Raw genomic sequence first — 22,628 nt, forward strand, 5'->3', positions numbered from 1 at the left:
CTTCCCAGTTTGCCTGAGAGCTATTTCCATCACCATTCCTTTATATTTCTGTCATATTCATTCACTGTCAGGTGAGAGCCTTGTCCAATGGTAGATTGAAGTTCAGACCGTGTCATTTTTGCTTAGTCGCAGTCCTTGACAACTTGTTAATTGTAATGACAGTGCAATAGAGTGTTCTGATTAAATTCCAGGCAAGTATAGCAGTTTTCTTCAAATACTGCAAGGATGGATTTTTAAAAAATCCAACCAATAAAGACTTTACCGTTACCTCTCCTTCCCATTCTTTTTAGGCTATCCAGGAGCACAGTAAAAAACCCACCAAAACCATGACATTAGTGATTGCTGCAATTTATTTTTCTAGGAAGCAGATATTCAGGCTATAGTGACCACAATCACCTCATAATGGCCACTGTATTCTGCAAGTAATAGTCCAGCTAAGGATTCATTACCTCAGCCATGCATATAACTATATTCTTGATGTGTTTGGTTTGCATTTTAACTTCTCTTGCAAGGACTGTGCGTAAAAGGAGTTTCTAGTTTTAAAGTCTTTCCTCTTTCTCTAAAACCGTCTTGCTGCTGGCACTGCTTTTGCCCTGCTTTGGCCCTAGCACTTTGCCCAGGGCCAAAGGTACAAGGCGATTGCATGATGGCAACCAGCTCCTCAGGCACACTGGTCCCAGCTTTGTTGCACACATCTTTCCAGTCGGGGCCACCATACTACGGTGTCCCTTTCCCTCCTCATGGCCCAAATTAAGGCCAAGTTTTGTTACTAGCAGCAAACCCACCCAACCATACAGAGGAAGCCTCATTTAGGGTCAGCTCACTTAAGCTGCACCCTGTCCCTCTCCAGAGGATGGCAGCAGAGCTCAAGCAACCCTGAAAGACCTTTTTCCCCACCCTGGCTTATGGAATCACGGAATGGTTTGAGTTGAAAGGGATCTTAAAAATCATTTAGTTCCAACCTCCAAAGTTCAGACTCTGCTGACCTCCCTGCTATTTTCAGGCTTTACCTAAGCAAGTTTTCCAAGAGATCCAGACATGACCAGATGAAGAAGTACTGATGAGTACAAAAAATCTGGATGGCAGTTCCAGGTAACAGCAGGAGAAATCAAAGCAAGCAGCACTAGAGAAGCAGAACCACCTCCAGCCAAATGACTGTACCACTGGGTGCCCAGGGGAGGGGGAGTCCTACCTGGATCCCATCTGGTGTCCCCTGCCCTGCACCTCCCCAGGCTGTGCAAGGAGAGCTGCTTTCCCACTTTTCTCAAGGGTTTGGAAAGGCTCACCTGCCACACCACAGGACTGCCTGCTGAAAATAAAATTTATTTATTTTAACAAGCTATGGAAAATGTGTTATGGATTATTAGACCAGCATGAAACAGGGGCCAGGAAAATTTGTGAGGTAAGGAACTTTCAGAGTTAAATAAAGGTGAATGTGCCTTGAACTAGCTGTAGATTGCCTGCTTTAAAGTTATCAATTTTATGGTAAGCTATTTCCAGAGTAAAATTAAAATGCTATGTTTATAAATAAATATGTCTATATCAACAAAAAACAAGTATGCATCAACAAAAAAATATGTCTACAACAGGGTTGAAGCATTGGTGCACAGGGGAAGAGTGTTTGACATGATCTATTTTGCTTATGCAAAGCATTGGAAGAAAGGAAGAAAGGAAGAAAGGAAGAAAGAAAGACGTGAAAGAGAGAAAGAGAGAGAGAAAGAAAGAAACAAACAAAGAAAAAAGTGAAAGAAAGAAAAAGAGAGAAAGAGAGAAAGAGAGAAAGAGAGAAAGAGAGAAAGAGAGAAAGAGAGAAAGAGAGAAAGAGAGAAAGAAAGAAAGAAAGAAAGAAAGAAAGAAAGAAAGAAGTGAAAGAGAGAGAGAGAAAGAGAGAGTAAGAAAGAAAGAAGGAAAGAAAGAAAAAAAGAAATGAAAGAAAGAAAGAAAAAAGTGAGAGAAAGAAAAAAGTGAAAGAAAGGAAGCAAGGAAAAAAGGAAGAAAGAAAAAAGAAAGAAAAAACTGAAAGAAAGAAAACGAGAGAAAGAGAGAGAAACAAAGAAAGAAAAAAGTGAAAGAAGGAAAAAGAAAGAGAGAGAGAAAGAAAGAAAAAAGAAAAGAAAGAAAGAAAAAAGTGAAATAAAGGAAGAAAGGAAAAAAGAAAGGAAGGAAGGAAGGAAGAAAGAAAGAGAAAAAGAAAGAAAGACAGAAAGAAAGGAGGAAAGAAAGAATAGAAGAAGGAAAGAAAGAAAGAAGAAAAGAAAGAATGAAAGAAAGATAGAAAGAAAGAAGGAAAGAAGGTAAGGAAAAGAAAGAGAAAGAATGAAAGAAGAGAAAGAAAGAATGAAAGAAGAGAAAGAAGAGAAAGAAAGAAAGAAAGAAAGAAAGAAAGAAAGAAAGAAAGAAAGGAAAGAAAGAAAAGTAAGAAGGAAGGAAGGTAAAACAAAAAGAATGAAAGAAAGAAAGAGAAAGAATGAAAGAATGAAAGAACAAAGGAATGAAAGAAAGAAACAAGTGAAAGAAAGAAAACAAAAGAAAGAAAAAAAGGAAGAAAGAAAGGATGAAAGAAAGATAGAAGTGAAAAAAAGTGAAAGAAAGAAAGAGAAAGAATGAATGAATGGAAAGAAAGAAGGAAAGAAACAATGAAAAAGTAAGAAAGAAATAAAGAATAATAGAAAGAAGGAAGGAAAGAAAGAAAAGAATGGAAAGAAAGAAGAAGAAAGAAAAGAATGGAAGGAAAGAAGGAAAGAAGGAAAGAAGGAAAGAAGAAGGAAGGAAAGAAAGAAGGAAGGAAGGAAGGAAGGAAGGAAGGAAGGAAGGAAGGAAAGAAAGAAAGAAAGAAAGAAAGAAAGAAAGAAAGAAAGAAAGAAAGAAAGAAAGAAAGAGAAAGAAAGAAAGAAAGAAAGAAAGAAAGAAAGAAAGAAAAGAAAGAAAGAAAAGAAAGAAAAGAAAGAAAGAAAGAAAGAAAGAAAGAAAGAAAGAAAGAAAGAAAGAAAGAAAGAGAAAGAAAAGAAAGAAAGAAAGACATGAAATGACATCCTTATGACATGTATGACATCCCTATCTCTAAACTGGAGTGACATGAATTTGGTGGATGGACTGCTCCCATGGATAAGGATCTGGCTGGAAGGTCACACTCAAAGAGTTGGGGTCAGTGACTCCATGTCCAGAGACCAGTGATGGGCAGTATTCTTCAGGTGTTGGTATTGGGACTGTACTGTTTAACATCTTTGTTGGCCACGTGGGCAGTGGGATTGGGTGCACCCTCCGTCAATTTGCTGATTACACCAAGATCTGTGGTGCTGTCAAGGTGCTGGAGGGAAGGGATGCCATCCAGAGGGGTCTTGCCAGACTGGAATGGTGAGCCTATGTGTACCTTATGAAGTTCAACAAGGCCAAGTACAACATCAGCCTGTGAGTTTGGACGATCCCAAGCACAAGGCTGGGCAAAGAACGGACTGAGAGAAGCATGCAGGGAAGGACTTGGGGGTGTTGGCTGACAAGAAACTCAATGTGAATTGGCAGTGAGCACTCACAGCCCAAAAAGCCAAACATGTCCTGGGCTGCATCACAAGCAGCATGCCAGCAGGGCAAGGGAGATTCTATTCCACTCTGGTGAAACCCCACCTGGAGTGGAGTGCTGCATGCATCTCTGAGACGCCCAACATAAGAAGAACACGGACCTGTTGGAGAGGGTCCAGAGAAGGCCATGAAGATGGTCAGAGAGTTGGAGCACCTCCACCATGAAAATAAGCCAAGACAGCTGGGGCTGTTCAGCCTGGAGAAGAGGCAGCTTTGGGGAGACCTTACAGCACCTTCCAGTGCCTAAAGGACTTTTTAAAAGGGCACACGATGATGGCACAAGGGTTAATGGCTTTAAACCAAAAGAGGACAGGTTTAGATTAGATATTAGGAAGAAATTCTTTACTGTGAGGAGGTGACACACTGGAATATGTTACCCAGAGAAGCTGTGGATGCCCTTTCCTTGGAAGTATTCAAGACAGTGTTGGATGGGGCACTGAGCAACATGATTTAGTGAAAGGTATTCCTGCCCTTGAAGTAGAGGATCCTTAAAGGCACCTTCCAACCCAAACCATTCTGTGAGTCTATGATTCTATTGGTTACATGCTTATTTAGCCAAGGTATACTTGTCTTTGTCTTCCTCGGTCATCTTGATCTCCTAAGGCAGCAGTTTTACTTCCCATATTCAACAGTCAGCACTCTCCCCAGGCAACAGTGATTTTCCAGTGTGTTCCTGTCACTCACACCTCCTGAAAGATGGTGTTGGAGATGTTTGCAAGGCTGTGAGTCCATCTGATGTGTCATGGGCATTTCCAAGAGAAGACGTGCTGAGTACAGGATTCCCAGCAGGATTCTCATCTCCTGTGGTCTGCTCTGTACACGTGGTGGTCACTAACTCTGTTAGTATCTCCTGCCTTGGTTCCTGAGTGAGCACAGGAAGAGGGGTAGCAGAAACTGACAAGTAGACACCTGCCTTGCTGTCACTGGTCATCTCTTAAACATGCTAAAGATTTTCCTCTGGTATTTTCCTGTGGGGAAGAGCTTGGCTGGTAGGCTCTGGCTTGACTGATACCAATAGACATTTTGTTCCCAGCCTTTTCAAAGACATTTGACTGGGTTTTGCTGCCTTGTTTGTCACTCTGTCAGATTTGTGAGGTCTGGAAGTGCACATGAACAGCTCATTCCATCTTGTGCTGCTACTAAGGACACCTCAAGCTGCATTCTCCTTGAGCCTGGGTGTCACTGCACTGGGAACTGCCCTAGATCAATAAGCTGTATTCCCCTGTGTTGGTTTTGAATGGCTTGGTTTTCAGTAGTGAGAGGACCACAGATGTGGCTTCTGTGAGAAGCTGTTGGAAGCTTGTCACCATGTCCAGCAGAGCCAGTCCCTGATGGGCTCTGCTGCTGGCCAAGGCTGGGCCAATTAGAGATGATGGTAACACCCCTGTGATAATCTATTTAAGAGGAAACCAAAACAAACTTGGGGGCACACTTTTAATTCCAGATAGAGAAGAGGATCAGGTGAGAACATGTGAGGGAAACAACATGGAGACACCAAGGTCAGTGGAGAAGGAGGGGAGGAGGTGCTTCAGGTGCTGGAGCTGAGATTCCTCTGCAGGCCGTGGTGAGACCATGGTAAAGCAGCTGTGCCCCTGCAGCCCATAGGAATCCACGGGGATGCAGAGATCCACCCACAGCCTGTGGGGATCCACAAGGAACGCAGAGATCCACCCATGGACCCTGGGGATCCATGGGGGATGCAAAGATCCACCTGCAGCCCATGGGGGAGGTGCCCATGCCAGAGTGGGTGGATGCCTGGAGGAGGCTGTGATCCAGTGGGTGGCTTGGTGGAGGGGAAGGGCCCGTGCTTCCAGGCTGGAGCAGCCTGTCCTTGGAGGACTGCACCCCAAGGAAGAGTGACCCACGCCACAGCAGTTTTGGGAGGACTGCTGCTCATGATATTGGAACCGTGCTGGAGAAGTTCACAGAGAATTTTCTCCTGTGGGAGGGACCCCACAGTCTCACAGGGAAACAACTTCTTTCCCTGCACAGGGGAAGAAAACCTTGGGTGACCGAACTGACCAAAACCCCCACCCCATTGTCTCCCTGCGCTGTCAGTGGCATGGAGGGGCTGGGAGGAAAAAGCTGGTTTTGAGGGCCTATTTTACTTCTCATTATCCTGCTCTGATGCTGTTAGTAATAAACTCGCTTTGTACCTCTAAGGTGAGCCTGTTTTGCCCTTGGAGTGTTTCCTCCTGGTCCTTATCTTAGCTATGAACCCTTTGTTAAATTTTTCTCTCCTCTGTCCGGCTGTAGCAGGGGAGGTTGAGTGAGTGGCTTTCATGTGTGCCTAGTGTTTGGCCAGTGTCAAACCATGACATCCCCACAGGTGACATTGCACTGGGAAGGTGTCTCACAGCACCAGGTCTAGTTTGAGTGCACTTGCCTCTGGGGCATAGAGATTATAAACAGGCCAGGGGCCTGGGGGACCCATGATGAGTCTGTGCTGAGCTCTGGGGCTGATGGTGTTTACCTAGGTGAGCTGCACTCTGCCAATTCGTGTGACTGTGTGAACAGGAACAGGGCCTTGGGACCACACAAATGACAAAGGCAAGTTTGCTCCAAGGAGGGGAATTCCTTATGGGAATAATCTGCTGCAGCTGCACACATTTGACCGTGTCATATTTATTTTCCTGATGACCTCTACAGATCTCTGAAAGGTCTCTCATTACTGCTTTTGTCAGCAATATGCTTTGCAGTTTTTAAGATTTGATTTACCAGGATGGAGAATCTCATTTAAGTTTTGCCATAGTATTGCTCTGTTGAATTTAAAGGCCAAGGCACAGCCAACAAAACACAGCAGCATACGGGGGATGAATACTCTGACAAAGAAAAACAAGAAAAAATGAAAGGAAGCATCAATAATTGAATTGAAAGTGAGGCAGCTGTTTAAAAAAATCAGACAAGTTTTACTATTGGGATCAAGCATTCAGTCAATTCAAATTTATGAGAATAGTCTGATTATGTAATTTGGGCAGTAAAAGGCTATATCATCAGTATGATCAATGTCTTGAAGTACAATCAAATATGTGATATTTAGCTACAGACTGCAAGTGAGAGTTTGGCCAGGATCACAGCAATTGAGCATATAATTAATATGTTCACCAAGACTTTAGCACTGGTTGAGTTAAGCCGGAACCTACTGTTACTGAACAGTGAAACTGGAAGGAGATAAAATCTTACAGGAGAGATCTATGAAAAAGGCCTCAAAGTAACTGCACGAAACATTCTCTGAATACACAGAGACATCTCATCATGAAAGGGCAGTATTCATCTACACTAAACAGTACATAAAACAGACCCACTGTTGCTTGCAAGATCTTCTTTAATGGCACCAACACAAAATGGATCAGCGACAATAGTAGAAGCCATGGTATCACAGGGGCATTTTAAAATAAATCACAAAGAATGTGACAAAAGCAGAGGCAGAGATCTAGGTCTCAGATTTCTTGCCGGGGCTGCATCTTTTCTCAGTGCTGCAGGATTTGCATTCTAATAAGAACGGCCAGCATGAAGGGGACGCAGGAAGGAAAGCTTGTCATTGAAATTGATTGCCTTGTAATTTGGAAGATTTTCACGTTCTCGGGCAATGTATTGAATTCCACTTCCATCGCTGTGCTCACACAGCAGCCAGGCACCTCTCTGGACTTTGTGGGAAGACATGATGTCATTGTCGTGTCCTGCAGCCAGGTTGGTTGCTTCCCGTACAACCCTGCTTTTCCCTTGATAGTTGGCATCCTCATAGAGAGTGATCTCAGGATTGCTCAGATCTTCAGTGATCATCTGCAGAGAACTGATCTTATTATTCATCTTTGAACCAAAAAAGCTATGGTCTCCCTCCTCAAGTACCAGAAATCGGCCTACATAGTTTGAATGCTCATAAAGCACCCAAGGCTGGCCAATTACTTTTGCTGAGGAGGCAAGATCATTCCAGTCTGCATCTCTTAAATTGGCAATATCAGAGGTGAATTCTTTGGACAAACCCTGGAAATTGGCATGCTCATAAAGGATGATTTTTCCCATCTCGGCAGGACTTCTAGAGTTTGAATTTCTTCCTCTAGGAGCTGGATGACAGCCTGCACAAAAGGGAAATGGAAAACAAGAAATGCTTGTAAGAATCCTTTTGGATCTTGAAAAAAAGTGATGGACACCCAGAATGGAAAAAAGGGAAAAGGAAAAATAAAACATTTTGAACAAAGAATAAGCATAGAAGTAATTGTAAAAGAGTGAGGTCACGACGTGTGTATTGGTTTAGGTGTATACACAAGATTAAGTTGTAAAATACTCTCACATTCACCTCCCACAATTGTGTATCACTGGCCCCCTCCACCCTGTCCCTTGGTAAGGTTTGTTTCTCCTGCAGCAGCCATCTCCTCATGCCCTGAAAGATGGGTTCAGTCTCTGCACACGCACACAGCAGACCCTCAGTCTGTGCTGCAGCTCTCACCCAACGCTAAAGCCTCCCTCCCTTCCCCTCCATTTCACAGCAGCTGCCCAAGGAACCCTTCCAGCTCTCTTGAGCAAAGTGTGCCTCTTACCTTGATGCCAGCTGCAGGGCTGGGGAGAGCTGAAGGCAATTCCTCCAGTGCAGGGCTGCTGTTTGGGAAGGGCATCTCACCTCCCTGTATTTATACGTGCATAGAAGTCTCACAGAGCACCCCAGTCAACGGAACTGAAAGCGTCCAGTATTACCCCCAGGGATCAAAACTGATTATCCATTCTATTTTGCTTTCTATTGCCCTACAACCAGACATCTTCTTCCTCTTGTTCCAAAGTCCATTGAAGCATGAGTGACTTGATGAAATGGGGGAAGTTCAGTTCTTGTTTGTCCTTCTCCTCCAGAAGAAAATGGAATCAGAGTAATAAAAGGTATCCATTTAGCTCATGACACATGTGCTGTAGAATGTTTCTGCCTGTTGGAGTTTACATTATTGCTTTTCTGGAATGAATATCTAATACAAAACCTTAGTTTTACTAAGAGTATTGTTGGGAGATAGCCAGGTGGCAGAGAGGGCATTCATATTTTTCTTTTTTCTGTTGCCTTTTCTCCTTAGGATCACAGTATCATTAATGTTGGAAAAGGCCTCCAGGATCCAGCCTTTGACTGAATACCACTATGCCCACTAAACCATATTGCAAATGTCACTTCTGTTTGTGTTTTGAACACTTCCATTGATGGTGACTCCACCACTTCCCTGTGTAGTCCATTCCAAAGCTTAACCACTCATACTGTAAAGAAATGTTTCCTAATATCCACCCTGAACCTCCCCATACATAACTGAAGGCCATTTCCCCTTGTGCCTCCCTTGCCTGGGACAAGGGCCAAACCCCTACCTTGCCACAAGCTCCTTTCAGGTACTGTCAAAAGTAAACTTATCTGCCCTGAGCATCCTTCTCTCCAGGTTAAACACTCCAAGTTCCCTCAGCTGCTCCTCATCAGACTTGTGCGCCAGGCTCTTCACCACCCTTGTTGCCCTTCTCTGGACTCACTCCAGCACCTTTCTTGCAGTGAGGGGCCCAAAATGAACACAGGATTCCAGGTGTGGCCTCACCAGTGCTGAGTACAAAAGAACAATCCCTGCCCTGCTCCTGCTGGCCACACCATTGCTGACACAGGCCAGGTGCCACAGGCCTTCTTGGCCACCTGGGAAGACTGATGGCTCATGTTCAGCCCTCTGAAGGTGTGGATGCCTCATCCCTCAAAGGGTTCTTTAGGGTCCTTTCCAACTCAAATCATTCTCTGATTCCTTGACATATGTATTCATGTATATATTTATGCATAGTAATAGATGAGCATGGTACTATCATAGATAATAATCAAAACCATCAATATTGTTGTCTCAAAAGCAGAAAGAAGGTCACAGTGTAGAACCTAGAAAGAGGATGTAAATAGAGACCTTCTGGCATGGTGTAAAACCAGCTTCAAACTCAGAATTTTAAAGGAGAAGTGTGGCAAAAGAAACATAGGTATTTGCAGACATTTATTTTGCATTCAATACTGTTTTATTTTAAATAGTGCTTTATTTTTTCAGTTTTGAAGTTAAACACTGCAATCTGGTTAGACATGGTGTTTCTTTTACAAACATGTCAGGCAGCAGTGTTATTATGCTAAATATGACCCTAAACATTTTTCCAATTCAGGCTGAAATAAGTGCTTCAGATAATACTTCTTTTTAATGTTTTTCCTCTATTAATTTTTTACATTACTGTCCATGGACCACCAATATTGTTTCTCCTCATTTCTTCATCCTGCTTTATTTTCTTCTCCAGATGGGTACAAATTATTTCCTGCATCAAGCTATTGCTTCTCCCAGATGCCATACTATGCTCTCAGGGACTCCTACTGGAACTCTACTTTGCAGAAAACATCATCCCATAAACTCCTCTGCTGGGAATTCTGTAGCATGTGTCCCCAGTACCCAGCCCAACCTGTCTCTGGTCACTGTCTTTCAAGGTGTTTTGATCTGACTTGTTCTACTCTAGGGTTCCTGACCAACTTCCAAGCACCAGAAACACCATCTAATGAGTTACTGAATTGAATTCAGCTAACAATAAATTGTAGAATCAGCTCCATTTCTGTATTTTAAATAACTGCCTTCGGTGACTTATCAGTAGGAACTTACTTTATGGGATCATGCTACTGGAGGTTGTGCTTCCTCCTTGTTGGTTTTAGAATTAACTCACAGGCATTCTGGATAGCATTAAAAAGTCATTGCTAGAACACTTCCCAGAGTCAACTCTGAACCCTTGTTGCTTTGTCAGTTGTTTAAAATATTTATGATTTATATATTCACAAAATGTTTTATGTTGTAACTTCAAATTCTCATAAAATCTACATTAGCATAAAACGAATTTTTAGTGCAAAAGTAACAGGATGTGAAGATGAATTCTCTGTTTCTTTGGTTGGCTTTTAATTGCTGCTTGCATTTGTGTTGAAAGTTACTATGATGTCCACTCAGAGGAAACTGTCTGCAGCAGCCCAACCACTATCACAAACAGAAGCTAGGGAAAAGTTAGAGAGAACTCTGGGACCTGGGTCACTGGATGGTCTTGTTGGGTCTAAGAGTGTCTCCCCCAGGCTTTGAGCACTGCGTGGCACAGAGCAGGTTGTGGTGCTTTGGTAGGGAAACCGTGGCTGGACTTGCATGAACACCTCAGCTACAACAGAGGCAGTGACACCTGACAGAGAGGCTGATACAGGGCATGGGGTTTGCAAGACCAGATTGAAGCAGCATGGGTCCTGCACAGGCCTCAGCCACAATGGATTGTTCTGTTGAGCCTTGGTGTCTCTCCTCCTTCAATCACCAGCTCTACAGGTGTCTCCTTCTGTCCTTCTAAGACACATCTTACTCCACAGGCTTCCACCACTTGTGATATTTTAAGTGTGGAAAGACAAGCTTGTAAGGGTATGTGAAATATGACAGCCTCTGTTTCATGAACTTTATCAAATAAAGATATTTTCGGTTCAAGAGAAGTTAAAATGATGTGATTTGCCCGCAAAATTTGAGCTGGAACAGCCAGCAGGCAGGGCATGGATATAGACAGGGATATCAGACAGGCAGGAGACTCGTGCTGGGATTCAAGGCACCCACGACTGCCAGAACACTGATGAGAACAGTGTGTGGTGTGGTGTGTGGGCTGGCTGCAAGCACCAAACTGCACTAGCCAGGGACTAGGAGACACCAAAGTGTCTTTTGGTCAGAGAGCCCAGAGCCAGGTGTGAGACAGGACTGGCTGAGGGCTCTCAGTCTTGTTGGAAGCACCTGTGAAGGTGTTTGTGGCTGTGGACAGTGAGGGTGTGCAGGTTCACTAGAGGTGTTCCATGGGGATGGTCTGCAGAGAAGGAAGGAGATAGGGCTGTCTCTCTTCCATTCCATTCTGTGGGAGTGCTGGTGGTGTCAGCTGTGGGGTGGCTGAGTGCAGCCCCCGGTCTGTGGCAGCCGGAGCTGTTGGCCGTGTCCGTGTCCTTTCCATGCACAGGTGCGCACCTGTCCCTGGGTCACACAGCCAACCCCCGCACGGGCTGCCCCTGTAACCTGGGCAGTGGCACTGGGAAAAGCAGCCCTCGACAGAGAGCCTGCAGCCTGGACTCCAGCAGCTGAGCAGGAGGGGTTCCTGGGGCTGAACTCCGCTCATCCTGAGCTATCCCTACACACAGCACTTGAAAAGTGACTTGGCCAAAACACAACTCTGGAACTGGGGCTTTTGCACAAAAAACCCAAACACCCTGGTGTAACTTTAGTGTTCTTTCCTTTTACTTTCAATCCTGATCAGCTGTTTATAGGAACTATCATGGGATTTCTCAGAAGAGCATCTTGTGTGTTGAAATCCTACAGATGCACAGATGCTCTCTCAGTTCTCTTTTTCTTGCACTGGTGGTTGGATGTGATTCTACTTCTACTCCCTGAAAGCAGGAGAACCACATCGTGAATAATTTTCCTCCAAAAAAGCCCAGATTTACCAAGAAACCCGCCAACACTAAACTGAGGAGAGGCAAATTGCAGGGACACATTAATTGCTGAGTGCAAGGACAATGCAAAGGAGCTCATTAGACTCACTCAGTCCATGTCAGTGCACAGAAATCCCCATCAGGACGGCATCAGTCTGACAAGGCTGAATGGGATGGACAAGGGACATTGATCATCTTTTTTTATAGCAGGATTCCTTAGGAGCAATATGGCTCAGGAAATACTGGGATGTGCCTGTCTCGGTGCTTATGTGTTGTAGATGTTAATGTGCTTGCCACATTTATGTGATGAGCTTGAATGATCCCGGGAGGGATCCTGGAGGATTGCAGGATTGGTGGGTAATTGAAGTTGGGAGTGACCTTTGGTTGACATTGGATCCAGTCAGCTGCTTAACACAGGTACAACTATGAGGTGAATTATGGTTGTTGATGGCTTTATCCAGTCAGGACTTGAAAACCTCTGAGTATGGACACTACACAGCATTGGAACACAAGCCCTGTGAGGAACAACTGAGGGAGCTGGGGTTGTTTAGCCTGGAGAAAAGGAGACTCAGAGGTGACCTTATCACTCTCTACAACTGCCTGAAAGGTGGTTGTATTCAGGTGGGGGTTGGTTTTTTTTCCAGACAGCAACTGACGGAACAAGAGGACATATTCTTAAGCTGCACCAAGGGAAATTTAGGTTGGGTCTTAGGAAAAAGTTTTTACAGAAAGAGTGATAAAGTACTGGACTGGGCTTCCCGGGGAGGTGGTGGAGTCACTATCCCTGGATGTGTTTAAAAGCAGATTGGATGTAGCAATCAGTGCCATGGTTTAGTTGAGGTGGTAGGGCATGGGTTGGACTCAATGAGCTTGAAGATCTCTTCCAACCTAGTGATTCTGTGATCTCTAGTGTTGTGATTTAAAACTGGCTAACCTCATCAATAAAATGTTTCTCAGCCATTGAAGAGACAAGGCTAAGGTAGGTGCACAGCAAAAGGATACCTGGGTAAGAGTCTTATCTGGAAACAGGGAAGCTGTGACTGCAAGTAAGGAAAAAAATATGACCATAAGGGGTTTTCAGCACGGGCAGAAAGGCCAGAGAGCCTGGGGAATCTCTACCCTTGCAGTGTTTCAGAAATCACTTGAGGCTGGCCATGACTAACCTGTTTTCCTTTGGCATTATCTCTGCTGTGAAGAACGACTTGGACTAGGGAGGTCCCTTCTACACTAAATCTTTCTGTCAGTAATTCTAAGGAAGATTTAAAAGCTTTTGTCATTCTCTGCCTAATTACATCCTTTGTTCAATTTCAATTAAAAAATGTCATCATCAAGTCCTGTGTACAATAATTTTTTTTTTTTTGGACCTTTATAGATACGATATCCCAACATCAGGCTTCCCTCCCAATTCCTCTACAGGCTCTCAATCATTACAGAAGTTTCTACTACCAAGAAAAGACAAGATTACCTGAGTGCACATATGTTGCATCTTAAAGTGAGGCATTGCAAAATCTTCAGGTCATAGTGTCAGAAACAAGGAAAGAACATCAACAAAGATGTTCTTACATCTTTATTTTCTTTCCATTGTATGAAAGCACTCCAGAATCTTGAATTCCTTCCATATATTTGGTGTTCTTTCACTGTCCTTCACAACATTTAGGTGTTATCTACTACATGCCTAAGAAGCAGCTGGAAAGGCACTATTCTACCCTTTCATGCCACAACCATAAACCATCCAGCCTAAGCTGTAAAAATGCTAAAGCTTTAGCAGAGACTTCTGTCTACACAGCCCGACACAGTAGGATTGGGCAGATTTCCTCCTCAGGCAGCCTTGGAATGCACAGGATTTTGCTGGTACTTGGAGCCACGTGGACTCAATCTGCTGATATTCAAAATTAAAAATTGTTGCTGTAAAAAGAGGTACTATAGATTTAAAAAGAGGAACATGAAACTGAGAGACTGGGACCTGAAACCACGGCAAGGTTCACTGTATGGCTGAATTTGCACATCCTAGAATCACAAAATCTCAGCATGATTTTGGCTGGGAGAGGTCTTAAACACCATCTAGCTGTACACTGTGTCATGAGCAGGGAGATTTTTCACTGTACCAGGTTGCTCAAAGCTGTGTCCAGCTTGGCCTTGAACACTTTGAGGGATGGGTCATCTGTGGCTTTTCTGGGAAATCTGTGCCAGTGACTCATCATCCTCATCACAAAAATATGCAGTCAGATGTATAATTTAAATCTCCCCTCTCTAGGTTTCAAAGGCCCCAGTAAAAATCTGCAGGGCTGCATGCAGTACGCCAGGTGAGATCTCACCATAGTGGATTACAGGGGATGAACCCCCTCCCCCTGACCTGATGACCACACCTTTGGCAGCCCAGGATAGGGCTGGCTTTCCAGGCTGCAAGCTCCAAATGCTTGGTCATGTCCAGTTTTTCATCCAGCACTGTTCCCAGCTCCTTCTCAGCAGGGCTGCTCCCAGTCCATTCATCCCCAGACTGATCTGATCCAGCAGATCAGGAGGTGAAGGCTTTGTTGAACCTGTGCTGGCTGTCTCCAATCACCCCCCTGTCCTCCATCTGCCTGCAAATCCCAACACAGAAGTGAAAAATGCCGGGAGCAGTTTGAGCTATGGAATTGTTAACCACACACACATGAACGGCCTTGTCAGGATCAATGGAAGCGAGTAACAAATGGGGTTCCTCGAGGGTCCCTGCTGGCTCCAGCAGTGCTCCATGTCTTCATCTGTGGCACAGGCAGCTGGGTCGAGTGCACCTTGGGCAGGTTTGCAGATGACTCTGAGCTGAGGGGGGCCTTTGATAAGCTGAGGGAAGGGACCATGCACAGGGACCTTGGCAAGCTTCAGCACTGGCACCATGTGCACCTCATGAGCTTCAGAAGGGCCAAGGGCAGCTCCTGTCTGACCAGCCCAGAGACCAGTGCAAGGAAATCTGGGCAAACTGCAGGGCAGCACAGAGGGACATAAACACTGCAGTGCAGAGCTGCCCTGGGACGGCTGCCACAAAGCACAGCTCAGGGCATGCAGCTGTCATTAGGCAGTGGTGGAGGAGGGCTGGGACTCTGCTCTTCCAGGTGAACTTGCACATGGCAGAACAGATCATGGAATACCTTGTCATGCCTCCTCCCTTTTCAAGGTAGTACAGGTTTAAAAGCACAAGGCGTTGTTTCCACTGGGATCAACCAATCTGTCAGTTCAAAGTGAGGAAAACTTACTGTTCAATAATGTGATTTGGGCAGTGGAAGACTGTATCACCAGCGTGGTCCATCACTATGATTGTACACAATACAATTAGAAGTGTGGTATTTATGTACACTGCAAGGGAGAGTTTGGCCAGGATCACAGCAATAATCAATATGCCCACCAAGATTTTAGCACTGGCTGAGTCAAGCCTGAACCCACTGTTACTGGCCAGTGAAAAAGGAAGGAAACAATTCTCCAGGAGACATCTAGGGAAAATGTACAAATGACTGAATGGACCATTCTCTGGGCACACAGAGACATCTCACCATGAAAGAGCAATATTTATTTATTCTAAAGATTCATGAAACAGACCCACTGCTAATTGCAAAGGATTCTTTAATAGCACCAACACAAAATGGATTACAGGCAATAGCACAAGCCATGGTACCTTTGTAAAGCAAATTAAAAACAAGGTGATGCTTGCCCTACACTTATATTTTCTGTTTCACTTAGCAACAGAGACAACATGCAACGTTTCAGCATTCCATAGCACAGGACTCTGGAATGCCAGCTGAGGGTGCATTAGGTTACACATCCCTGGCATGTTTTTTAGTTTGGACACTCTTTCATATGATCAAGCATGATAATCCTTTCATTGATGGGATGGGAGAAGTGTGCAAAGCAGGATAGAGAAGTACAGATCTGCAGTGCAGCACAGCAGAGAGCTCCCAGGATACAAAGGCTACACAAGCAGAAGAAGAAATCTAGATCTCACATTTCTTGCTGGTGCTGCATCTTCCTCAGTTTTGGAGGATTTGCATTCTAATAAGAGCGGCCAGGGCGAAGGGGACGCAGGAAGGAAAGCCTGTCATTGAGGTAGATTGCTGAGTAATGTGGAAGATTATCTTTTTCTCGTGCAATGTATTGAATTCCACTTCCATCGCTGTGCTCACACAGCAGCCAGGCACCTCTCTGGACTTTGTGGGAAGACATGATGTCATTGTCGAATCCTGCAGCCAGGTTGGTTGCTTCTCTTATTACTCTGCTCTTCCCTTGATAGTTGGGATGTTCATAAAGAGTGATCTGGGGATCATGCAGATCTTCAGTGATCATCTGCAGAGAACTGATTGTATCATTCATGCTTCTGCCAACATAGTCATGTTCCCCCTCCTCAAGTACCATTAGCCGGCCTGTGTAATGTATGTGCTCATAAGCCACCCAAGGCTGGCCAATTACTTTCACTGAGGAGATAATGTCATTAAAATCCAAATGTCCCAGATTGGAAATGTCAGAAGTGATTTCTCTGGACACACCCCTGAAGTTGGCATGCTCATAAATGATGATTTTGCCCATCTCAGTAGAACTTCTGAGGGTGACAGTTCTTGCTGTTGGCCTTGGATGACAGCCTGAACAAAAGGAAAACAGAAAACAAGCAGTGCTTGTAAGAAGACTTTACACAAAATTATAGAATGCATGAGGAAATAAAGAAAATGTAAAGCATTTGGAACAATGAATAAATGTTACAACAGCTGGAAAAGAGTGAAGGATTTACATAGTAGTTTTTATTTGGAGGGAAAAAGTAAAATTAAATATGTGCCCGCAACTGCCCACTTTTAAATATTTATGTGTGTTGAGTTGGACATATGTCCAAAAATAAGTTGTAAAATTCTCTCACATTCACCCCTCACAATTGTGTATCACTGGCCCCCTCCACCCTGTCCCTTGGTAAGGTTTGTTTCTCCTGCAGCAGCCATCTCCTCATGCCCTGAAAGATGGGTTCAGTCTCTGCACATGCACACAGCAGACCCTCAGTCTGTGCTGCAGCTCTCAGCCCAACGCTAAAGCCTCCTTCCCTTCCCCTGCATTTCACAGCAGCTGCCCAAGGAACCCTTCCAGCTCTCCTGAGCAAAGTGTGCCCCTTACCTTGATGCCAGCTGCAGGGCTGGGGAGAGCTGAGGGCAATTCCTCCAGTGCAGGGCTGCTGTTTGGGAAGGGCGTCTTACCAGCCTCCATTTATAGCTCATTCAAAAGTCTTGTGCAACACCCAAATCCACAGAACTGGGAAGTGGTACCATGCCCCCAGGGATCAAAACTCATTAACTATCCTGACTTAGATTAGATGTTCCTATGATCAGACATCTTCTTTCTCTCATTTAAAAGTCCAATAAAGTGCGAGTGACTTGATGAAACCTGGAAAGTTCAATTCCTGTTTGTGCTTCTCCTCCAGAAGAAAGTGGAATCAGAATAATAAAAATGTATCAAAGTATTTTGTGACATACAGCCTATAGAATGTTTCTGCCTGTTTGAATTTACATTTTTGCTTTTCTGGGAATACTATTGAATACACAACCTTAGTCTTACTAAGAGTTTTGATGGAAGATTACAAGTGACAGTGGTGACATCCACGTAATATTTTTCTTTTTCTTTTCCCTCTTCCCCTTACAATCACAGTATCATTGATGTTGGAAAAGGCCGCCAAGATCATCAAATCCAGCCTTGAACCAAATGCCACCATGCCCATTAAACCACATTGGAAAGGATAATTTCTACTTGTGTTTTGAATATTTTCAGGGATGGTGACCCTACCACTTCCCTGGTCAGTACATTCCAAACAATCTTTCAATGAAGAAATGTTTCCTAATATCCACCCTGAACCTCCCCATTCACAACTGAAGGCCATTTCCCCTTGTCCCACCACTAACTGCCTGGAGAAGGGCCAAACCCCTACCTTGCCCCAAGCTCCTTTCAGGTACTGTCAAAAGTAAACATATCTGCCCTGAGCATCCTTTTCCCCAGGATAAAAACCCTCAGTTCCCCCAGCAATTCCTCACAGGACTTGTGCTCCAGACCCTTCACCAGCTCTGTTGCCCTTCTCTGGACTCACTCCAGCCCCTCAATGTCTTTCTTGCAGTGAGGGGCCCAAAATGAACACAGGATTCCAGGTGTGGCCTCACCAGTGCTGAGTACAAGAGAACAATCCCTGCCCTGCTCCTGCTGGCCACACCATTGCTGACACAGGCCAGGTGCCACAGGCCTTCTTGGCCACCTGGGAAGACTGATGGCTCATGCTCAGCCCTCTGAAGGTGTGGATGCCCCATCCCTCAAAGGGTTCTTTAGGGTCCCTTGCAGCCCAAACCATTCTCTGGTTCCTTGTCATATGTATTCATGTATATATTTATGCATAGTAATAGATGGGCATGGTACTATTGTGGATGATAGATAAAAGCACCAATGCTGTTGTCTCAAAACCAGACAGAAGGTCACAGTTTGGCATGCAGAAAGGGAGTGTAAATAGAGAAGTACTGGTATGGTGTAATACCAGCTTCAAAATCAGAATTTTAAAGCAGAAGCAAGGCAAAAGACAACCCCAGGTCTTTGGAGATATTTATTTTGTACAAAATAATGAACATTGTAAATGATGCTTTATATTGTCAGTTTTGAATTTAAACACTTGAATCTGATTAGACATGGTGTTTCTTTCCATATTATTTTGATAAATATGACTTCAGGCATTTCTCCAGTTCAGGCTGAAGTAAATGCTTCAGATAATACTTCTGCAGCCTGGACTCAGCAGCTGAGCAGGAGGAGCTCCTGGGGCTGAACTCTGCTCATCCTGAGCTATCCCTACACACAGCACTTGAAAAGTGACTTGGCCAGAAAGACACCTTGCAACTGGGGCTTTTGCACAAAAAAACCAAACACCCTGGTGTAACTTTAGTGTTCTTTCCTTTTACTTTCAATCCTGATCAGCTGTTTATAGGAACTATCATGGGATTTCTCAGAAGAGCATCTTGTGTGTTGAAATCCTACAGATGCACAGATGCTCTCTCAGTTCTCTTTTTCTTGCACTGGTGGTTGGATGTGATTCTACTTCTACTCCCTGAAAGCAGGAGAACCACATCGTGAATAATTTCCCTCCAAAAAAGCCCAGATTTACCAAGAAACCCTCAAACACTAAACTGAGGAGAGGCAAATTGCAGGGACACATTAATTGCTGAGTGCAAGGACAATGCAAAGGAGCTCATTAGACTCACTCAGTCCATGTCAGTGCACAGAAATCCCCATCAGGATGGCATCAGTCTGACAAGGCTGAATGGGGTGGACAAGGGACATTGATCATTTTTTTTAATAGCAGGATTCCTTAGGAGCAATATGGCTCAGGAAATACTGGGATTTGCCTGTCTTGGTGCTTATGTGATGAGCTTGAATGATCCCGGGAGGGATCCTGGAGGATTGCAGGATTGGTGGGTAATTGAAGTTGGGAGTGACCTTTGGTTGACATTGGATCCAGTCAGCTGCTTAACACAGGTACAACTGTGAGGTGAATTATGGTTGTTGGTGGCTTTATCCAGTCAGGACTTGAAAACCTCTGAGTATGCAGACTATCCAAGTTCTCTGGGTGGTGTGATTTAAAATTTTCTGACATCATCATGATAATGTTTCTCACTATATCTGTTGAATACTTTCTTGATTGGGTTAATGTCTTTCTCATTTTCATCCTCCCTCAATATTCACTCTGAAAAGTTTAGCTTTGTGTTCTCAGTAACTTGTTCATAAGCTTTGGAAAGCTGCTCTTAGTCCCAACAAAACATTTTCTACCAGCTGAATATGCCCTATTCCCCAGCTTCTCCTCCCAGGGCAAGTGCTGCTGTCCCCTGACCTTTTCCATGCCCCCCCCCAGTTTACCAACACCTTTTTATGCTACATCACCCAGAACTGGATGCAGTGTTCTGAATGCTGCCAAAGAAGCAATGAGCCCCTTAATCTGCTGACTTAGGCAGCCCAGGATGCTCTTGGTCATTTTTGCTGCCAGGGGAGATTTGCTTCATGTTCAGGCTTGTGCCTACAAAAACCACAAGGTCTTTTTCAGCAGAGCAGCTCCCCAGACAGTCAGTGCCCAACATGTGTCATTGCAAGGGGTTCTTCCTTCCCAGATGCAGGACTTTGTCCACTTCCAATTTCATAAGGGTCCTTGTCAACCCATTCCACCTGCCTTCAAGACCCTTTTGGATGGCAGCTCTGTTGTCAAGGGTTGTCACAGGCAAATTTGTTAAACAAGCACCCCCTCACCTCTTGCAGCATAAGTGTCTCAGTCATAAATATATGGGAACTGCAAGTCTCCATCTTAGGGGCATGAGAAGAAGTGTCCTGGTGAAAAAGCAACCACAAAAGTGATATCTATGGAGCTGGAAAAGAGCAGTCCCAAAAAGGGACTGCTATAATAATGATCCTGTATTGCAAGAGAGGGAGAGAATCTGCAAGAAATAATGTCAGCACTCCTTTGTTTTAGCCCATGGGTGACCTATCCTTTTTATGTTAAAGACTGAATAACTAAAGTCTGTGTTAAAGACTGAATAACTAAAGTGTCTCAACTATTTTAGCAGCAGGAGAGATCCTGCTGATTTATGGAGTAACAGCCATGAAGATCCAGGTGGGAATGCAGTAGCCTGGTGGAAGAGCGTCATTTTTTACTTTTACAAACCTGTCACTCATCCACAGTTATTAGGGTCATTAGGGAGTTTCTCAGTTGACAGAATTATAAGTAATAAGACCCCAGGAGAAAGATACTTCATCCATGAAATTTAGAAAGAGGTTTTTTCAAGATGTCTTCTCTCAAGGATATCTTTATACTTCTTCAAGGATAAAGGTTCCCTCTCTTACACAGCAGAAGTGCAGAACTTTCAGAGATTTTGACACTAATGCTAATGAAAAATAAGATTTATTAAGACTAGCATTTGAAAAATCCAATTGTTGAAAAGTGACAACACTGTACAAATAAAACCCTGTGTGACTTGGATCTACACCCAAATGGGGTTGAGAGGCCTGTCACAAGCTTTAGTGCACTCTGTTGCCTCAGTCCAACCAACAGTTGCCACGTCAGTCACCCTGTTCCCCTGCCCACCCAAAGAGTCACACACAGTCTCTGTGTACACCCCTGTGTTCATCTGACAAGGGGCCAGCACGAGCTGCTGTGTCTGTAGGGCACAGCCCTGCCCCAAGGAGAGGTGTGAGCTTGGGTCCTGGTGCTGTGTGTACGTGTCAGTCGGGAACAGTCGGTGTGCTCGGAGCAGCTGATTTACAGCAGGATTCATTCACTCAGGTGCAGCCTCACACTGGCACCTGGCATCCATTTAGGCTCCAGAGCAGTTTGCTGCGCCATGCTGCACTGCCATGTGGAAGCCAGCCCATCGGCACCGCTGGGGCCGGATTCCCAAATTGTATGGGCTCATTGGGCTGCAGAGCTGCCTTGGCTGAGTCATGAGTGCCTCCTTTGGTGCCTTAGCAAGGTAAGTCTTGAACGTGCCTGCCCTGTAACACCAGTAAAGCACCCTGCTTTACTGATAACCTGTCCTCAGAAAGGTGGTAAGAGGAATTACTGTTTCACAGGCAGAAACAGCCACAGAACAAGACCAGGCTGCTTTAGCTCACTGCCAAATGTATGAATTAGGCTCGAGGTCAGATCTTATCTGCTGGGAAACCAGATGACAAGCAGGCATCCCTGCTTCCTGTAAGATATGTGCAGGATGCTAACAGTGGACTGCTAAAAGACAAGATGTATCCAAAGCAGTGCTCCCTTGCCACCAAAGCTGGCTTTAATGCTGAGGTTCCTCCTGCAGGCATAATAAAGTTTTCACACACCATTTAATGACTAAAGCATGGTCAGAACACAGCACTGAAATGCCTGGTCACCTGTTATTGCTCCCTATAATTTAAAATTGTGTTTCAGTATTTAGATTATTTCCTTCTTGTTAAGCTGAAAAAATCATTTTGAAGTATTTGTGCCACTTTGTTTTGACTCATTTGCTGAACAAATTGTATTTTCAGAAAGCCTCTTCTGAACACAGTTCTTTGAAATAGTTTTTTCACTGAAACTGGTTCCTCAGACAATATTGGTTTCCAGCTCAGCAGGTGAACTGATGCATGATAACTGAACCCCCGGTATATTTTTGGCAACAAGATCAAATTTGACAACACAAGGGATCCTATAATTGACAAGAGACAGTGTTGTGAATTTGGAATTAAATATATTCTTCCACATCATGTTTGGACAAATACTGATTAACTAGAGGAGCTTGTTTTGAGAGAAGCAAAATTCCCACCAATTTTTTTCTGCCTACCATAAAAGAACTCAGGTTTCCCAGATATCCCAGTCTTGAAGAAGAGAGATTGTAGAAGACCAAGTTCATAAGATATGATATGATATATACATTGTATTTTTCATATTTTATAATACATATTATGCATTATATAGAATATACAATGTATCATATAGAAATCTATTATGTATTTCAGATATTTTATATTTTATCTGTTATATGTGGCATTATTCACACCCTCCACAGGGTGCACCGCCTGTTGTGAACTGTGGCAATGGGGTCTCAGAAATGTTGGTATTTGCTGT

General features: G+C 44.1%; 2 protein-coding genes across 6 annotated transcripts in view; both read right to left on the bottom strand.

Moving 5' to 3' along the window:
• Positions 1-6,883: 6,883 nt before the first annotated feature.
• Positions 6,884-22,628, bottom strand: part of LOC137469792 (epidermal differentiation-specific protein-like) — a 64,376-nt gene continuing 48,631 nt past the window's right edge. Inside the window, exons 1-2 of one of the 4 annotated variants that reach the window (XM_068182941.1) lie at positions 17,150-17,168; positions 6,884-7,652 (exon numbers count right to left, since the gene is read on the bottom strand). In XM_068182941.1, coding sequence (XP_068039042.1) covers positions 7,069-7,599 — 531 coding nt within the window. In that variant the 5' untranslated portion in view covers positions 7,600-7,652; positions 17,150-17,168 and the 3' untranslated portion in view covers positions 6,884-7,068. Of the gene's footprint in view, positions 7,653-8,114; positions 8,133-15,594; positions 16,633-17,149; positions 17,458-22,628 lie in introns of those variants that run through there. The other 3 variants (XM_068182940.1, XM_068182943.1, XM_068182942.1) reach the window with 3 other exon arrangements.
• The window catches only part of LOC137469793 (epidermal differentiation-specific protein-like), a 32,608-nt gene continuing 16,863 nt past the window's right edge, over positions 6,884-22,628 (bottom strand). For both annotated transcript variants that reach the window (XM_068182944.1, XM_068182945.1), the window contains exon 3: positions 6,884-7,013. The gene's annotated coding sequence lies outside the window, so the exon portion shown is untranslated. The remainder of the gene's footprint in view (positions 7,014-22,628) is intronic.

Source organism: Anomalospiza imberbis, chromosome 2, assembly GCF_031753505.1.
Source record: "Anomalospiza imberbis isolate Cuckoo-Finch-1a 21T00152 chromosome 2, ASM3175350v1, whole genome shotgun sequence".
NCBI classification, from domain to species: domain Eukaryota; kingdom Metazoa; phylum Chordata; class Aves; order Passeriformes; family Viduidae; genus Anomalospiza; species Anomalospiza imberbis.